Below are 18,503 nucleotides of genomic sequence, written 5' to 3' on the forward strand. Positions count from 1 at the left end.
AGGGGGGTGCAGGGCTACCGCTCCCATGCCCCGAGGACACAATCTGTCCTTCCCCTGGGCCATGGCTCTGGGGGCAACCCACAGAGGGGACAGGAGGCTCACGCTGCCCCAGGGTTTCTCAGAGAGGGACATAAAAGTGACCACGTGCTTCTCTCCCTGGACATACTGGTTTCAGAACCCAGAAGCTGAGGGGCGGAATGGGCAAGAGAAAGGACAGGAAGGAGAACACAGCGGCTGCTCCGAGGGGAGCCAGTCACTGGGCAAGACTGCCACGACAGCTGGTGGCACGGGTAAAGTCCGGGACAGAAAGGAGCAGTGCAAACGGTCCGCGTAGAAAAGAGCTGGAGGAAATGGTCAACCTTCCAATGGCAGAGAGGGTAGGGAGCCATGAGGTCACACGAAGGAACGGCCCGGAAGTTAGGTAGGTTTGGGAGCAAAGGCGGGGGCTGCGGGTCCCTGGATTAAGAAGTAAAGGGCTTTAGCTGAGGCAGTGTCAGCTGGGAACTGACACTGGGAAACTGGGCAGGTTCCCTGGCCTCCATGAGCTTCCCTTTCCCCAACTGCCATCTTCCAAAGGCTTCCTACTGCCCTCAAAAGAAAACCCAAACTCCAAACCCTGTTTGCACCCTGGCCTACAAATGATCCCACCACACCTGCTTCTCCGACCTCCTCTTATACGGCCCCCAACTCGATCACAATCACAGATCCTTTTGCAGTTTCTTTCCACCGGGACTGTTTTCCCTTGTGTCTTCCCGGTTGGATCCCTTCCTTCTCATTCAGGTCAAAAGAGACCTTTCCTGACCATCCTCCAGGAGCCCTCAATTTACTGCGTCTCATTCCTACTTACTCCTTTGTCCCCATTCAAGGACAAGGTCGGTGACAGCAGGAGCCTTTTGTTTTGTCGACTACTCCCATCAGAGCTAAAAAGGTACTGAATTGTGAAGGAATGAACGCACGCTGCTTGCAGAACCTCCAGTACTAAGACGTTACCCACCCCCCCCACCCCCCCACCCCCCGCTCCCCGTTCCAGTTCCAGGAGGCCAGGGATTAAGGCAGGTGTCTGCTGGGGGTCGAGGGCGTAGAAAGCATGCGAGTAAATGAATCCTTCCTCTGCACCTATTTACAGATTATCAGGAGACGGTGACGGACCAAGCCTCAAGATCAAACGAGAAGCAGCGGCTCAGGGTGCTTGGAGCCCATGGCAAGGCTGTCTTTGGGTCTCAGAACTTGTCTACCTCTCCTCGGCTCCTCCCTAACCTAAGGCAGAGCTGGTTCGCCTCTGTGATCCAGGCTGCCAAGACTGCATAGGTCTCGCACAGGCTTGTGCAGCCACACGCTGCCCCGGGGCCTCTGGGACACAGCTCAGCTGGCGGGCCACCCCATCCCGAGTCCCCGGGCCCGGACGCCACACCCCTCCGTGGCCGGGCCGGCGGCCCCGTTACCTCCCCCGTGTGCTTGCACAGGTGCGCGTCTAGCTTCCACGCCTTGTTGTAATTGGCGTTGCAGTCGGGGAAGGAACAGATGAACCTCCTACTGAGCGCGGAGGGCGGCGGGGCGGGGCTCTCGCCCGCCGCAGTGAAGGCGTCGGCGATGGTCAGGGATGACACCGCCTCGGCGACCGAGGCCTGCGGCTCCAGGACGCCTCAGCGGGCGCTCAGCCACGTGCCGAGCCACGGGCGACGAACGGCTGCGCGCGGCCGCCGCCGGACCCCGCTCCTTCCACTCCCGGAGGCTCCCACGCGCGACCCCGCCGGACTTCCGGGAGCACGACCCCGGAGAGGCGGAACTGGAGCGCCGGCGCGCGCGCGCACAACAGGCCCCGCCCCGCGCCGGCGCCGCATTTGCGCATGCTCCAGGGAGCCGCTCGCCGGCCGCGCCCGCCCACTTTGGGTGGAGCTTGCTCGCGGTACCTGCGGCCGCGGCTTCCTCTTCCCCAGCGAGAGGCGCTTTTCCCTGATGGGCTCTAAGGGGCCCGCTTCCCCAGCGCCCCTGATTTGTGACCTGTTTTCCGCCCGCCACCACTCTCTATAAAGCATAACTTAAATTACATTATTAGTTTCTCTTTTTAATGGATAGATTTCCTGGCATGCTTTCTACTTGGTTCCAAAAGTTGTCGGCACGTTTAGAATCTCTTACAAATTGTGAGCCCAGAACATACCCCGGACCAACTAAGCCACAATTTTTGGAAACTCCCTAGGGATTCCGGTGTGCAGGAAATTTGGGGAACCAGTGCCCTGAGACCTTGCTGCTCCGAGTGTGGTTTGCGGACGGGCAGCATCATGAGAAATCAGAACCACAGACCTACTTGAATCAGCGCAATCTCCAGGGGGTGTGGTGCACGTTCAAATTTGAGAAGCGCCGTTTCAGAGGCTTGAGTGAATGGAGGTGTCTTGGTTTTACCAGGATCATTTGTTTAAGGATGTCCTTGGATGAGGGTAACAATGACAGGATGGATTGTCTGATGATCCACCGGGTGTGGCTTGTTCACATCTTGCATCATTCCAAATCGTTAAGCGGGTCCTTATCAGAAGGTGATGAACAGGTCTCTGCAGAGAAGCGCAGTTTTGAAAACAAGCCCGGGGCTTGCCGCCCAGCCCTGATCTGGAATCCTCACATCGTACTCGCTCCTGAGCTCAGTCGCGTCATCTGTACAGTGAAGATGATGATCATAACGCCTGTCTCAGAATGTCAAGAGGACTGTACCAGGGCGTCCGGGAAGTGGGTGCACCTGTTGCTTTTCTTGATTGCCGCTCTAGCCCCGCTCCATGGGACAAGGTCACACACATCCCTCGGTCTGACAACTCCCAGAGTCTCAAATGGTTTCCTTTGTGTTTAATCTGGCTTTCTGCTCCTACTGTGCATGGGCGTGGCAGGGTACCTCCCTGAGCTCTTTGAATCTTTCTCGCCTTTCAAATGGACTGTTAATTACCGCCGTTTTGGGACTGAATGACATTATATGAACCGACAGTTGCATTTGTTACATGCCCCTGTGCTAGCCCCGTTTACCACCAACTTTCAGTTCTCCCAACAGCACTGCATGTTAAGCAGCTACCAGGGTCCAGGCCATGCCTTTGTTTCTTCCGTCTCTTTCTTTCCTGTGAACAGATCTTTTGCTCCACCTCGTGCTCTCTGCAGTTTGCTCCCCAATGCGTTTTTTCCAATGTCCCACGTTTCTAAGTGACAAATGCACCTTTTTTAAAATTTTAACACCAAGCAAACAATCTTACCATCTCCTTCTGTTTACACCTCCTTCCCTCTCTCTCTCCCAGGCAACAGTAGTAGAATTCTGTCTCCCACTCATGAAATCTTAGAACAGTGGTTCTCGGGGTGCCTGAGTGGCTTAGTCAGTTACGTGTCTGACTTCGGCTCCAGTCATGATCTCACGGTTCACGCGTTCGAGCCCCGTGTCGGGCTCTGTGCTGACAGCTCAGAGCCTGGAGCTGCTTCGGATTCTGTCTCTTCCTCTCTCTCTCTCTCTCTCTGCCCCCCACCCCTTTCTCTCTCTCTCTTTCAAAAATAAATAAACATAAAAAAAATATATTTTTTAGAACAGTGGTTCTCAACCCTGGCTGCACGTTAGAGTCACCCAGGAGCTTTTGGAAATGATGACAGCTGGGGTCTCCGCCCACGCTTGTGAAATCAGAGCCCCAGGTCGTCCTCCTTTCTCCGCCCATCACTGGCCTGGCTGACTTATACACCTGTCCTATCCATTCCTCTTCTCATGCTCTGTCTAGCTTTTCTGTGCTCTGGACCTAGGCACCTTAAACCCCTTCTCATGAGGCTGCCAGCATCACCTCCCTAAAACAATTAAGATTTTATGGGTTTCAGTGTGCAAGACTGGTAATTGCAAAGCATTTTGAGTCCTCTTAGCTATTATGCCTGTAGTTCAAGTAACAGCACTCAGGTGGGAAATGGGGGCCCTGAGCTCAGCCCCCCGCCCCCCCGGCAGGCTCCTTCCTCCCTTGGACACAATTCTCAGCCCAGATAAGATCCTACTTCCTCTAGATAAGCCTTATTTAATAACTCAAGCCCCCACCCATATTTTCTGCCTTTGAACTTCTACAACCCTTTCCTTCTGTAGCACTGAGTAGACGGTTCTCGAATGTGCTGGGTTATCTTTAACTATTCAGGCATATAATTTCCTGTTACCCCATCTTGATTTAATCTCCATAAGGGCAGAGTCCGAATCATATTTTGAATATCCAGTGGCAAGGTGACTTGTGTGCCCTGGGTGCTAACATTATTTGTTAGTTAAATGGGCACATTGGGGCGCCTGGGTGGCGCAGTTGGTTAAGCGTCCGACTTCAGCCAGGTCGCGATCTCACGGTCCGTGAGTTCGAGCCCCGCATCAGGCTCTGGGCTGATGGCTCAGAGCCTGGAGCCTGTTTCCGATTCTGTGTCTCCCTCTCTCTCTGCCCCTCCCCCGTTCATGCTCTGTCTCTCTCTGTCCCCCAAAAAATAAATAAACGTCGAAAAAAAAAATTTTTTTTCAATAAAATAAAAAAATAAATAAATAAATGGGCACAGCCATGAACCATTGTATGAAATCATTTTTTTTTTAATTTTTTTAATGCTTATTTATTTTTGAAATAGACAGAGCATGGGTAGGGGAGAGGCAGAGAGAGAAGGAGACACAGAATCCGAAGCAGGCTCCAGGCTCTGAGCTGTCAGCCCAGAGCCCGACGCGGGGCTCGAACCCACGAACCGCAAGATCATGACCTGAGCTGAAGCCAGACGCTCAACCGACGGAGCCACTCAGGCGCCCCAAAGTGAGATCTTAAAGGTCCGGCATGAACGTCTTCACCAAGGAATCTTTGTGCACAAGGAACATAATCCCACTCAAACTAATCTACGTGAAAAGAGATTTAGGGAAAGCGTTCAAGGGAATCTCTCCGCACTGACTGCAGAAAAAGGCCTAAGAATCACAGTCATCTGCAATCTGTTTCTCAGTCTGTCGCTCCTTGGGTCTGCTGTCCTCCTTAGCCTCTCTCCGGGCATCTGTTAGACTAGTCCGGGAAACTACTGGTTTCCCGTGGACGTGGGTGCCTGCGTGTGCACCTATGTATAAGTGTGCCCGTGTGTGCATGTTTTTTCCTGCCCCCTTTCTCTCCGAGGCTTCATGCCCTCACAGCCCCACGTCTCTGGGCTGCATGCCTCTTCACTCTTCTCTGCAGATCAGCTCTTCGATGAGACTCTGAGTTTCTGCCCCTGTAACTGGGGTTTTCCAAAGGCTTTGGCGCAACCCAAGCAGCCCCGACCTTACGTGGTCTGGCCCCTTCTCTCCCCACGGCTGCTCATTCCCAAAAGAGAAGCTCAGGCCCACCTGACGTTCAGGCTCTCTTCCCCAAGCCCAAACAGCGTCAGCCTGGAAGGGATGAGACTATGCCTCTTGTAGGTCAAGCCAAAAGGGTAGCAGAGACAGAATTCTGATATACCTGTCTTAGCTAGATGATTGCATTCACTGGCCCCAGCTTTTTCGCCACCCTTTGCCACGTGGCTTTGCTCCTCCCATGAAGGGGGCTGGAGACATTTTCTCTCTCCTCGACGCTAAGCTCAGCTGGGAGACTTGCTCTGGCCTTCTGAGAGTGACAGCGTGCGGGTTCCAAGCTTGGGCCACAAGAGAACTTGTGTGTGGCTGTCTCAGGCTTCTGCCATTGCCACAAAGGACGTTTCTGCTTGAGCCTGGCAAGGGAGAAGGGAGACGTGAGGAACAAAGCTGAGTCATCCCAGCTGAACCCAGCGTGGATCAGCCTACATCAGCTGACCCTCCGCCGGTCTATGCATCTTGGCCGTAAATGATTGCGAGCCACTGGGTCGTGGGACGAGTTATTAGGTAGCAATTTTGCGGCAATGGCTGAGTTGTACATTCTCTTCACGAGCGCTTTCCCTCCGCCAATCAACATGCTCCAGTATCTCATCTTTGAAACCAAAACCAGGGCTCCTGGGTGGCTCAGTCGGTTAGGTGTCCGACTTCGGCTCAGGTCATGATCTTGCGGTTTGTGGGTTCGAGCCCCGTGTCGGGCTCTGGGCTGACAGCTCGGAGCCTGGAGCCTGCGTCCAATTCTGTGTCTCTGGCTCTCTCTGCCCCTCCCCTGCCCACACTCTGTCTCTCTCTCTCTCTCTCTCTCTCCCTTAAAATTAAATAAAACACTAAAAAAAAATTTTTTTTAAAACAACAAAACCAACCAACCGAACAAAATTCCTTTATGTCCTTATGCCTCTCCTAACCATTGCATGATTTCACTTCTTCCCTTCACAGCCAAGTTAAAGGAAGAGTCTGTGCCTTTCCTCCTCTTTCCCTGACCATCACCACCATCATCATTTTCTTCATCATCATCAAAATTACAAGCCTACATTAAAATAGAGTGAAGAGTACAGAGAACCCCAATGGACCTCATTTGTTGCCATTCTAACTGCCCCCAGCCCCAACCTCCCCCCTGCTTTTTTTTTTTTTTTTTTTTTTGGCTAGAGTATTTTTTTGACTTTCTCTTTATTTTTTTATTTTTATGTGTGTGTTTATTTTTTAAGTTACATCCAAGTTAGTTAGCATACAGTGCTATAATGATCTCAGGAGTAGATTCCAGTGATTTGGGCCCTATGTATAACACCCAGTGCTCATCCCAAAAAGCGTCCTCCCTAATGCCCCTTACCCATTTAGCCCATCCCCCCCACCCACAACCCCTCCAGCATCCCTCAGTTTGTTCTCTGTATTTAAGAGTCTGCTGGAGTATTTTTTAAGTGTATTCATTTATTTTGAGAGAGAGAGAGAGAGAGAGAGAGCAGGGGAGGGGCAGAGAGAGAGGGTAAGAGAGAGAATCCCAAGCAGGCTCCACAGGGTTAGCACAGATCCCCGACGTGGGGCTCAGTCTCACAACCGTGAGATCACGACCTGAGCCAAAATCAAAAGTCAGTCACTTAACCGACTGAGCCACCCAGCCACCCTGCTTATTATAATTTTGTAATTATATCTTCATTCTATTATCATACCCAGCAAAATGAACAGTAGACCCTTAAAACTGTCTAACACCCACAGACCCTCAAACTCAGCATATTCACAACTTCTCTCCTCTTCCCCCGCCCCTCCTCCAGGGTCTTCTGGTCCCAATGAATGGGACCGCCATCCCCCCAGCTGACTGAACCCATGGCTTCTTCCCTTCTCTCACCCCCTGCACTTATTAAATGGCCCATCAACGTTGATTTTACCTTCCCATCTTCAGTTACGGCCAAGGAAGGCCCTGATCCTTCTAGTTGCCATGGTCAGCTACGATCCCGTCAGAAGAAGAGTATTTGGGGATCAAATTGGGCCACGCCCCAACCACGGGGAGAGAATTCTGCTCAGAGCTTTCTTCCCCCAAACTCCTCCAGATCTCCCCAGTTCTCCTTCAGTTCCTGCAACAATACTCAGACCTTCTACCACTAACAAATATGGTACTAAAGCAAAAGAGAGTAGGATTAGAAGGGAGAGTCCTGGAGTCAGAAAGGCGCACCCTATGGTGTATTATTGTCAACAGAGCGGGAGGTCCGGGCTCAAGGGGGTGGCCATGAGACCAGAGACAAGGAGACAAGTAGGAGACATCTGAATGCACAGGCAAAAAGGAAACTCCGTGACGGATGATGGGCTTTGTAGTTTGGCAGATCCAACTTTGAATCCTGGCTCTACCATTTCCTCTTTGACCTTAAGATAGTTGTTGAATCCCTCTGAACTTTGTGTGATCTGTACAATGGGAATAATAATATATACGCCACAGGGTTGTTGTGAGAATTATATGAGGCAGTTAATTCTCGTGTGGTGCTCAGCACAGGGCTCAGCCCATAATAGGTCATCCCAAAATAGCAGTCTTTAATTTTTTCCCCCATTTGCTGCTGACTTCTGCCTTTCACCCTCAAGATACACCTGTGGTTGGCAGGCCTCTGTGATAGCCTCCAGTAATCACTGCTTCCTGGTATTCATGTCCTTGGGTAATTACCCCTCTCCTCGAGTGCGGACTGGACCTTGTGGGTTGCTTCTAACTCAAAGAATAAAACAAAGGTGATGGGATAGGATGAGGTTACAAAATATTGGGACTCCCGTCTTCCCAGCAGGCTCTCCTCCTTTTCTTGGCCTGTACACTTTGACGAAACACACTGCCATGTTGGAGAAGCCTACGGCAAACAGTTGAGGGTGACCTCTGGCCAACAGCCGAGTAGGAGCTGAAGCCCTCAGTCCAACAGGACTGAAGAGGAACTGAATCTCGCCAACAACCATATGGGCATAGAAGCAGATCCTTCTCTGGTCACACCTTCAGATGAGACCCTAACCCTGGCTGACGCCTTCACTGCAGCCTGGGAGAGGCCCCCGCAGCAGACAACCTAGTAAAGCTATGCCCAGATTCCCGACCCACAGAAATTGTAAGGTAATCAATATGTGTTGGTTTAATCCATTGAGTCTGGGGGTAATTTGTGATGCAGTATAACCGACACATAGAGTCGGAATCTTGCACTGCACAAGATTTCTCTAGGTTTGGTGGTCCCGAACTGACACAAGGAGAGAGCATCTGAACAAAGAGGGTCCTGACCGGAGAGGGGACCTTGACACGGCATCCAGCCATCGTACAAGTCTCTTCCTAACCAAGCCAGTTGCACGGTGTGACAAGAATCGATGTAGTGGTGGTGATAGCTGGACAAAATAGCCCAAATGTGTCCCGCTCTGGAAGACCTTCAACGTGTGGTTCTTTTTATCCCAGTTTTACCCTTATCTCCAGGGTTGAGTTCTCTTGGACCGGTCCAGCATGGCCAAGGTGGTTAGCTAGAGCCATTGCCCTTTGGCTCAGGCAAGGAACCAGAACATCCTGCCTGAAACATACCTTTAACTTAAAGAAGTAGAACCACATTCTCTTTCTTCTTTTTCTAGGCTTGTGGTGAGAAAGACCTTTGGGTTGGGCCCCAATCACCACTAACCACTCAAGTCTGACTTTGGAAAACTCTTCCCAAAGAAGAGTTTGCCTCATCTATAACACAGAGGAGACCCTGCCCTACCTCCCTCACGGGGCCGTTGTAAGGAGAACTCGGCAGGTTAATTAACCTCTCCGTACCTCAGTTTCTTCACCAGTCAATTAAGGACCACAGTACCTACCTCACAGGTTGTGAGGATTAAACAAGAAAACGCATATAAAGCATGTGGCCAAACGCATGGCTCAGAGCGAATGTTAGCTCTTGTCGCCATCATTCCTGCAATCCGTGTGAACACCACGAAGCGCTACACGTCCGTAACCTGACACTGGGTTCTCAAATATTGGCTCAAACAAAAAATGAATGGATGGCTGGCCACCATTACATTGGCCAAGGTCAACCCAAAGTGAGCTGGAAGTCAATGGTTAGGTAAAGGTCCCTCCGCTTTGCCTTCGGATTGAGCAAGAGACATTCCACCCCTCGGCCACATTCTCGCCCTACTGGCCATCTCCCAGGGAGCCTTGAGGAGTCACTGATTGTCTAATTGGCCAGTTCAAAGAGGTCCCCCCGGGCTGTCACCTGTAGCTTCGTCCTTGCTCCCAGCTGTGCTGTGCCAACAGATTCCTTGCCCTCTCTCGGCACCCGTTCTTTGCATGTCCCCCCGGAGCGATCCAGTGTTCAGGGCTTAAACCCAGTACCTTCTCCTCCCTGGTTGGGTGCTCACCATGCCGTTCCAAGCTGGCTTCTCTAATTCGCCCTCCTCCAGCTTCCGTCTGACCATCAGTGTTCCCGCAGCTGTGACTGGCCCACCGGGGTACCGCCACAGGCCAGGCTTAATCACTGCCTCTCACTTCAAATCCTTTCTAGTCTGGAGTGGCCAGATTCCATCTGACAAGCGACGCCTAATTGCCCTCTGATTACCCACGGGGACAGGTGCTTGAGCAGTGCGGTTTCCACCCACAGCCCAATGCAAGGTTTTTGTGTTTGATAAATCCTTCCACCAGCTCTGTGCCCTGCCCCACCAGACACACCTGTGGCAGAGGTGAGGAGGCACACATTCAGGGGTTTGGGGTTTACATTAGGGGCAGAATTCCTCACGCTCCCTTCACCGCCACTGCCAGCCTCGAGGTCCAGCCCACCATCGTCTCACCCGATCTCCAGGTGCGCCCTGCACCCAGGCTCACTCTTTCCAATCCTTCCTCCGCATGACTGCCAACGGGTCCTTCCCGCGTGTCAGGGATTGCCGCGGTGTCCCTTAGCTTCAGGACAGAGTCCCAACGCCTCAAGCCTTGCAAGAGAAGCCTCCCAGCCTTATTTCTTGCCATCCGGCACGCGGCCTGGCACGTCGTAGATGCCAACAGGTACTTCCGAGCTAAGTCAGTGTGTTTCCCACTAATGCCAAGAAGCAGCAGAGACAACAGCGGGACGTGTTGTGACATTTTGCTCGGTGGAACGTCTCTTGTTCCCGAAAGCAGTTCATAGGAAACATTAATTTTTGCCTTGAACTTTTAAAAGATGAAACTATCGCTTTTCTAGCATGCTGATGACATTTTCATCTTCTACCTTTCCCTCATGTGCTTCATGGGCTCCCTGTGTCCTGTACGTTGACTTTGAAATACCATTCCCCCCTCTTCTTCTCAATCACTGAGGTCAATTTTTGGCCCAATTCTATAGCACTCTACATGCACGATCTCACTTATCTGTCCCCTGCGTTCGGGAGGCATAGGGATTTGAGCACAGGTAGGGACAGCTGTCGCCTCTCCTGCCTAGGTCCCTGCTCCTATATAAAGAGAAATGCCTTCATCCGTTTGCAGCTAGAATGGATGAAATGATGGTTCTGCTTGGCTTTTCCAGCCTTTTGTCATTCTTTCCCCCACTGGAGATGAGGTTAAGGGAGCTGATTTATACAGGTATTTCCTCCACCAAATGTACAAAAAACATATTCCACTGCTCACCAAAAACTCTCCCTTTGTCGCCTTCCTGCCCACCACTACCACCGGGAGGTCATCCCCAGGGTCCTCTCCCAAGTAAATACACATCTGAGCAGAAAAAAATTGTCCAACAATCTCATGGAGTCACGGAGTTGGAGCCCACGTTAAGAATTCCTGTTCTGGGGGCGCCTGGGTGGCTCAGACGCTTAAGTGTCCAAAGCTTGGTTTCGGCCCGGGTCATGAACTCACGGTTCGTGAGTTTGAGCCCCACATCGGGCTCTTGGCTGACAGCACGGAGACTGCTTGAGATACAGGACACAGGGAGCCCACGAAGTGTGAGCATTTCCCGCTCGCTTCTGAAACCCTAATAAACAGACTGAACGGACATCTTCCCCCAAAGCACATTACCCCAGAAGGACAACAGAACAAGAGACAAGATTGCGGCCGCAAAATTTGGGACGCTGCGAGGCAAGAAATTCAGCTGGTGACTGATTCGGCAGAGTCAAGAAGCCAAAGGGAAAATTAGGTGGGTTAATGTACTCAGTACTCAGAACGGTCACATGCAGTGAAACCATTTTGGAGGCTCTTAGGCTGAGAGAGAAAGGAAATACTTGGGCGATCATGAGATAAATCCAGACCTCCTTAAAAAAAGGGCGAGTACCAGTGGGCACCGTCTAGGAACTGGGGGGTGGAGGGGTGAGGGGGTAGGCTAACATTCCTAATGGAAAGCACGTTGTGATCACGTTAAGTTGGGGGAGGGGGGTTGGGAAAAGGACCATCTTCATACAAACAGCCAAGGGGAGTAAGTTGTATATTCAAAATTATATATAAAGTTTCACCACCGTTGTACATGGGAGGAGGATTTCGGGCAGTGCACCCCCCGTCTGGAGGCTGACGCCAACATGGAATCAACACGGATCCAGCACATGGAGGGAAGCCCAGGGCATCGGGGACTGGAGTGAGGGATTTCTGATGGGGCTTCACTCGCCCAGGAAGGGGGCTGAGGTCACTGGCTCGAGGTGCCGGTCCAGCTTTGATAATGGTACCCACCCACCCCCACCCCGCCCCCACCGCCCAGGGCTCGCCCTCTTTGCCCCCCGACTTTGCCCTGGAGCCCGCGTTGCTCCTAAGGAGAAATGGTACAGAGCCACCTGGTGGTGGAGAAAAGACACACAGGCTCCGGGTGAAAAACCACTGGATTTTATGACATCAGCTGGTGGGAATACACCTGCATAGTCGCGTACCCTTGATCCCTCCCAGGCGGGCAGGCAGCGTTTTAACGCGGTCAGCAGATGTTTACAGCAATCTGTACTTGTCCCGCTAGCACAGTGACCACAGGTAATTATCTTAACTACCTGATAAAAACGTAATTGGCATGTTGTAATGCCAGCTATTGTCCGAAAAGCCTTTGACTGACCGTCACTTGTGACGGCTCCTTGGTTATCTTTACAGGCACATCATCGAATCCAAAGTTGATCACTAGTTTGTGCCTTGATTAGAGTCAACAGCCAAATCGCGTCATCGCGGTCCTGAAAGGTTGGCTATCTGCCTCAGCCATGCGGTTTTGATTTTGATATTGTTAGGAAATAAGAGGTTAGTCCGATTCCTGCCAAACGCCCTGCAGCCACCCCTCTGTGCCAAGGATGAGCCTAATCTGTCAGAGGCTGCACGGCACGGGTGTCCGTTTGCAGGCTGCCTGGATTCCTGTTGCCTCTTCCGGACGTCCCGGTCATCTCATGCGGGCCTTTTGTCACGTTGCAAACAGCAGCGACGCACGGCTGCCTTCTGAGAGCGCGTGGAGCGCGACATCCGGCAGCCGGGACGGGCTTTCGGAGTGTGGGCGGCCAAGCAGGTGCTTCCTGAGCCCGGCCACCCGCGGCTGCAAGTCTCACCTGTGTCTTCAGGGCTGTTGCGAACAGGCCAGGACGGCGACAAAGGGCTTCCTCGCCTGGTCATCAGCTGTGACTGCGGACACACGTGCGCTTTTCCGCCTTCAAACCTCAGGCCCCGTGGAAGCAACCAGCCTCCTGCCCAAGCTCGGGGGGATGCTCCCATCTTGGATGCTCAATGAGACAGAGAGAGACAGAGAGACAGAGAGAGAGAGAGACTTTTTTTTTTTTTAATGCGATGACCGATGAGGGTCTGCCTCAACTTGCTTACGTGCTTCCGCCAATTTGGGCGATGTCTCGGCAGCCTGCCCAACGTTGGGAAAAGGACAGCTTCCGGGCTGTGTTTAGGAAAGCCAAGACTCAGGACCACACACAGCAGCACCGTAAGAGCCTCAGCATGGTGAGAGACATTTCCAGTCGCTACGGAACAGCCCCCGACCAGACGGGGGATGATCTTCTAGAAATGGCTTCGGCCGCGCTCTTGAAGTCAGCGAAGACAGAATTTGGCGCGATCCTTAAAACCGGCACTTTTCCCCATGTCCTCAGGGCAACCTGGGATGGATTTTCTGCTCATCTGAGCTCATCCAGCCGCCACCCCGCACCGACCTGATCTTTGCCCAGCAGACACGCAGGCGCCTGCCTGACCTCAGCCCTTGGCCCTCGAGGGCCTCTGAGCCTGAGGACTTCCTGCCAAGGCGTGCCAGCCCAGCCCATGTGTTAGCTCCCGGCTCTGCTGGTCTCATCCTGCCGTCTCATTGTTTCACGAGTGCCCCGGAACACCCGTGGCTGCCTGGGAAAGGGTGGGGGGGGGGTGGTGAGTGCCGCAAAGACAGGGGGGCAACAAGTGTGAAACGGGTGAGAGGATTCATCTGGTCATTTGCCAAGTCCTCACCGAGCGCCCGCTCTGTGCCAGGCGCGCTCTAAGCGCTGGGATGGCCGTGATGAACAAAACAGGCCAACGTCCCGCTCTCACGGAGTTTCCGTTCCAGTGGGAAGACGACGAACCACGATGTAGAACCCGAGGCGCGGTCCAAGGGCACCCGAGAGTCCAGGGGCCAGACAGCGGGAACAGCGCCAGAGCCTCCAAATGATGAAAGCGAGTCAGCCTTCAACCTCAGCGGGCACCACCACTGTGCATGATGTACACGCATCAGCCCGTTGGCAGCGAGGGATGGGCTCTGGGAAGTCAGTGCCTTGCTGACGTTGTTAGGTCCTCTGGTCTCAAATCCAGTGGCGCTCACAAACGTCCTACCGGAGGGACGTGATGAGAGTGGTCCTGGGCATGACAAGGCTGTTTCCGGCCGCCGGATAACACTTTGCGGCCCTCACCTCGACCCAGCAGCCCAGCGGCAGGAGGAAATCAAGGTCATTTCTGCTTCAGAGTTCACATCACCCTTGGCAAATATGGTTCACTTTATAGAGCAAACAGGATCACCCAGTTAACTTACGGGGCGAAAGAGAAAGAACTTTACTCACCATTAATGTTTTACTACCTTTCTCAAAAAGTATAACCTTTAACCCCCAAATCAACCCGGGACCGAGGCTGAGGAGATCGGGCCGCTGGGTCAGTTCCGGGTGCCGTCTGTCACTGGGCCGATGATCCTTCCATCAGGAGAACAAATAAACAGAAAGATAAGCTCTTTAAAGCGCACCATGAATGAAGCAGACCCAGAATTTCCCAAGAGGAGATAACTGTCCGCTGGGCCCTCATCTGATAGGGGCCTGTCTGCCCAAGCGCCTGGCACGGACCCGGGCCTTTGTGGTGACCGGAGGGAGGGTCCCCTTCCGCCTGCCTGGGGAAGAGGGTGGCCTCTCGGACTTGGCCCCCGCACCAGCTGAGTCTCTGATGGCCTGACGGAGTTGACGTTTCCACAGAGATCCCCACGCCCTGCCAGTAACTACCAGCAATGATCCTAACAGAGCAGGAGGACTCCAAAGTCTGAGTCGCCCTTGGTGGACAGAGCATGATCTCGGACGCCACAGGGCTCCCTAGGATGCGGGACGTCTGGGCTCACCTTGTCACGTGGCCCTTGTGCTAAACCAGGAACTGAGGTGACCAGTCAGTTCCTTTCTCCCTTCCTTTCTCACTTGTAAATGACAGGAACTTACAGTTTGGGTTTTTTTTTTTTTTTTTAACATTTATTCGTTTTTGAGAGAGACAGAGACAGAGCATGAGCGGGAGAGGGACAGAGAGAGAGGGAGACACAGAATCGGAAGCAGGCTCCAGGCCCCGAGCTGTCCGCCCAGAGCCCGACGCGGGGCTCGAACTCACGGACCGCGAGATCATGACCTGAGTCGAAGTCGGGTGGCTAATCGACAGAGCCACCCAGGCGCCCCAAGACACTTACGTTTTTATAGATGACTAACGCCTAATTATTTGTGATCTAAGCCACGGGTCACGAGGAGCGAGCATCGTTTGTCATTCACGAACCAAAATTAGCACAGGACTGGAATATACTGACAGGACCCCTCGGCTCCTCCCCAGGGCTCTGGCTGCCCAGCAGGGATTAGCATGTGCCGCATAGCTGGGATTCCTGCAGTTTGGGGGACTTTGTTATCAGCACCGTCTTGAGTTGGTCAGGCTTTACAAGTGCGGCGCTTTTCTTGCTCTTAAATTATAACCCACTGTTGGTTTCGCCTCCTTACCGTCAGCTTGGCTTGTGGGTTGTTTGATGAGCCGGGCTGTGTGGGGTGGGCGTATTTCAGCATCCTTCTCTACTTTCCCAGTAGTTACACGCACACACGTCAATGCACTGAGGGTCAAATGTAAACCACCCATGTCCCGATTGCTAAATCAAAAATGCGCATAATTCTGCTGACTGCACTCGAAGGAGATCTTTTTCTATACCGTGCGGAAACTGTTTGAAGTGGGCAGGCCGCGTTCTTTCGCTTGTCAAAGTGGGCTGCTGTCCAAAAATTTCTCAAGCCACTGTCCTGGGAGTCTGGAGTCACAATGCACCAGTGTGCATGTGTGTGTGTGTGTGTGTGTGTGTGCGTGCATGGGTGTGCGTCCTATGTTCAACATATGGCTTTATCACAAACGGTACCGATGTAGAAGACGTGTGGTACACAACCCCAACGTACAAATAAGGAAACACACAGCACTCCCCATCGGAAATTCCACAGAGCCGGTGGGTTCTCACGGAAAGCTTTCAGTGGATGTTTCTTGAACTCTTGTACCCGGGGCCAAACTGTAGTCGCAACCGAACAAATGCGGTTCCAACACACATGTTGGTTGATAGGTTTTAAGGGTAAGACGGGAGTAAAACAACAAAGACTCTGTCAGAGCATCAGTCATTTACCAAGGATGCGTGTGACTGCTGCATCAGGTAACGTTTTCGAATACCGGAAGAACAGATTTTTAATTTTTCAGCTATCCGCAGCTGCGCGGCTAACCCATTGACACACTTTTAAGTTTAATCCGCGTCATTGGCGCTTTCTCCGTCAGCTTCTTAAGCCTAGACGATCAAGGAAACAATAAACCAAGCTCTGATTTACAGCATTTAGCCGACTTCTATGGCGAAAACGCTCCCGTCGTGGCTGATTTCGATCGACGGTGCCGTGACGTCACTGAACTAGCGGGTGGGAAGATACCCGCTTATACACCCTCAGAAGGTGTCTACGGTACAGCCACAGCGACCCAAACAACCTGGGGGACGCAGATGATAGTAAAATGTAGTAAAAGCCAACCAGGAAGTGATGATCTTTGAGTATTGTTTGTCCTTTGTTTGTACGTAATTTAGTTCCCAATAACGGTTATGTTCAATAACCGGTTTGATAGCTGGAAGGTTCCTGCGAGCGTGCACCAGCCGTCCTGGCGCACCAGGGAATGTCCTGCGCGAAGACGGCTGTGACTTAAGGAAGGTTAGTTATTGTTTTCAGACACAGTGATTGTATTTTTCGTACTCGCTTCCCTCAGTTTGTAAACTGGCCAGCAGCTAGGCCTGGGCTCACCCCACCCCTCAGCGTCAGCCCCCCACCTGGAGGCCCTGGGCGCCCCCCCCTCCCCGAGGGCTGCAGCCAACCCTTCTGCAGGGACATGGGCCCAGGCAGGTCCGCACTGGCGCCCCGCCGGAAGCCCAGCCCCCCACCATAAAGAGGAAGTGTTAGAAGCAGTTAGAGAATTAGGAAGAGAGTGCCAGCCAGTGACTAAGAGCCTAGAGCAGCCATAAAAATCTGCCCCGGGTTATGTCTTGAGAAACAAGGTGTTGGCTTTTAAAGTGTTTAATTTTCTTTCCCTTAAAAACTGAACCCAAAACTTCAATTACAGGCAGATCGTAAAACCCCAAATTCCAGTGTCGGGGGACATGTCTGAGGATATGTCTTCTACATATGACGGAAGTCACACAAATGACTTCTACGTTTTGTAAGGCTTCATCAAATCACCAAACATGTCCTTTCTTTTGTTTGGTTTTTTTTTTTTAATGCTTTCATCGGTCAAGTGTGGAATTTGTTGCTTTTCATTTTTCACAATATCTAATTCTCAGTGATGACCTTAAATGCCTTTCGAAAAGGGTCCATTCGCTGAAAAAGATAACAAGACAAAAGCATTTCTCCACTCCCCCCCCCCCCGCTTTTTTGTTGAAACAAACGAGGATTCTGGGGATCCCAGCGGAGGCTACATCCCTGCCCTCCTCCCATCTGGGACCGTTTTAGATCTGTTCCCAGTCTCCCTTCCTACCCCCAGTCCGGTAAGGAAGTATTCTAGACTTTGAAACTATTCTCTTCTCAGAAGAACCCTCACCCTGCCCTTCTTGGGAGAAAAAAGTCCAAAGAAACAAATTATTGATTTGGAAGCCATCGTAGAGTTTTGAGCACTAAACTCTGCCCTTTGAAAGGCACGATGGGAAAAATATATTGAGATACTCGTGCTAGTAAGTAATTCTATGCTATAAGCACCTTCTACCCAGAAGTGATATTTCGTAACAGGTGGGACAAAATGAAAATAAGAACAAACTCTACTTGACCCAAGAACCCGGAGAAAAGTAGGCAGCCTCAAAACTTCCTTTTTTTATTAGGGGAAACGGCAATGTTGAGATTGAATGATCTGGTTTCCAAGAGGCACCCGGAGAGGTTGGAATGCAGGCAGCACTGGCTGAACACAACTGTCACCTGCGGTTTGAATAACTGTAACACGAATAGCATTTACGTACATTCGGATGAACTCGTTTCTTTGTGCCCAGATGGCGTATTGACATAACCGCGTTCACGAAGAGGTCTTTTGACGACAAAAGCATTTTCGTTTTAGAAGGAAGAAGCGTTCCTCGTTGGGCTTAATTGATGAGGTTTAAATGTCCCCTTTTTTCCTAGTACATCTAGCTCTCAACTCGTGTCCTATTGTTAGTGGCCAGCGTGCAGGGTGCAGGGGACAGGCAGTGAGGGGTTTTGTAGGGCGCACATCTCCCTGGGCCTCCCTGTCTTGACCCACTTGGGTCTGCCCCCTCTGTACCATCTGTTTGATGGGAACCCGAACATAGCAGTCACTTCCCTCCTGTTCCTGGAGAGGCTATGAGAGACCCGTAGGAGAGGGTGTGTGGGCATGCATCATCTGAAACAAACTATGGCTTCCATTCTTTCTCGGATTTCCTGCAGCCCCAGCCCAGGCAGGGGCGGCGTGCTACAACTAGCCAAGAACGGAAAACTAGCTAGTTGAACAAGGACTCGTGAGCTTATGCAGTTGTCTAGTGTTGGGCCCCTGTTGGTATTTTGTCTTTATTTTTTCATTTTTATTTTTAACATTTTATGTGTTTATTTT

The 18,503-nt window shown here is 51.9% G+C and overlaps 1 protein-coding gene and 1 long non-coding RNA gene across 2 annotated transcripts in view; both read right to left on the reverse strand.

Annotated features, from left to right (window-relative positions):
- Nucleotides 1–1,849, reverse strand: part of GTF3A (general transcription factor IIIA) — a 12,540-nt gene extending 10,691 nt beyond the window's left edge. Inside the window, exons 1-2 of the mRNA XM_086717654.1 lie at nucleotides 1,740–1,849; nucleotides 1,443–1,644 (exon numbers count right to left, since the gene is read on the reverse strand). Coding sequence (XP_086573780.1) covers nucleotides 1,443–1,644; nucleotides 1,740–1,849 — 312 coding nt within the window. The remainder of the gene's footprint in view (nucleotides 1–1,442; nucleotides 1,645–1,739) is intronic.
- A 10,188-nt stretch (nucleotides 1,850–12,037) lies between these two features.
- Nucleotides 12,038–14,752, reverse strand: LOC147584872 (uncharacterized). Its single transcript, XR_015253968.1, has 2 exons — nucleotides 14,651–14,752; nucleotides 12,038–14,350 (listed from the first exon to the last, which is right to left on the reverse strand). It is a non-coding gene; the product is annotated as an uncharacterized LOC147584872 (long non-coding RNA).
- Nucleotides 14,753–18,503: the final 3,751 nt, after the last annotated feature.

Source organism: Puma concolor, chromosome A1 (assembly GCF_028749965.1).
Source record: "Puma concolor isolate L17-30 chromosome A1, mPumCon1.1.hap2, whole genome shotgun sequence".
In the NCBI taxonomy this organism is placed as follows: domain Eukaryota; kingdom Metazoa; phylum Chordata; class Mammalia; order Carnivora; family Felidae; genus Puma; species Puma concolor.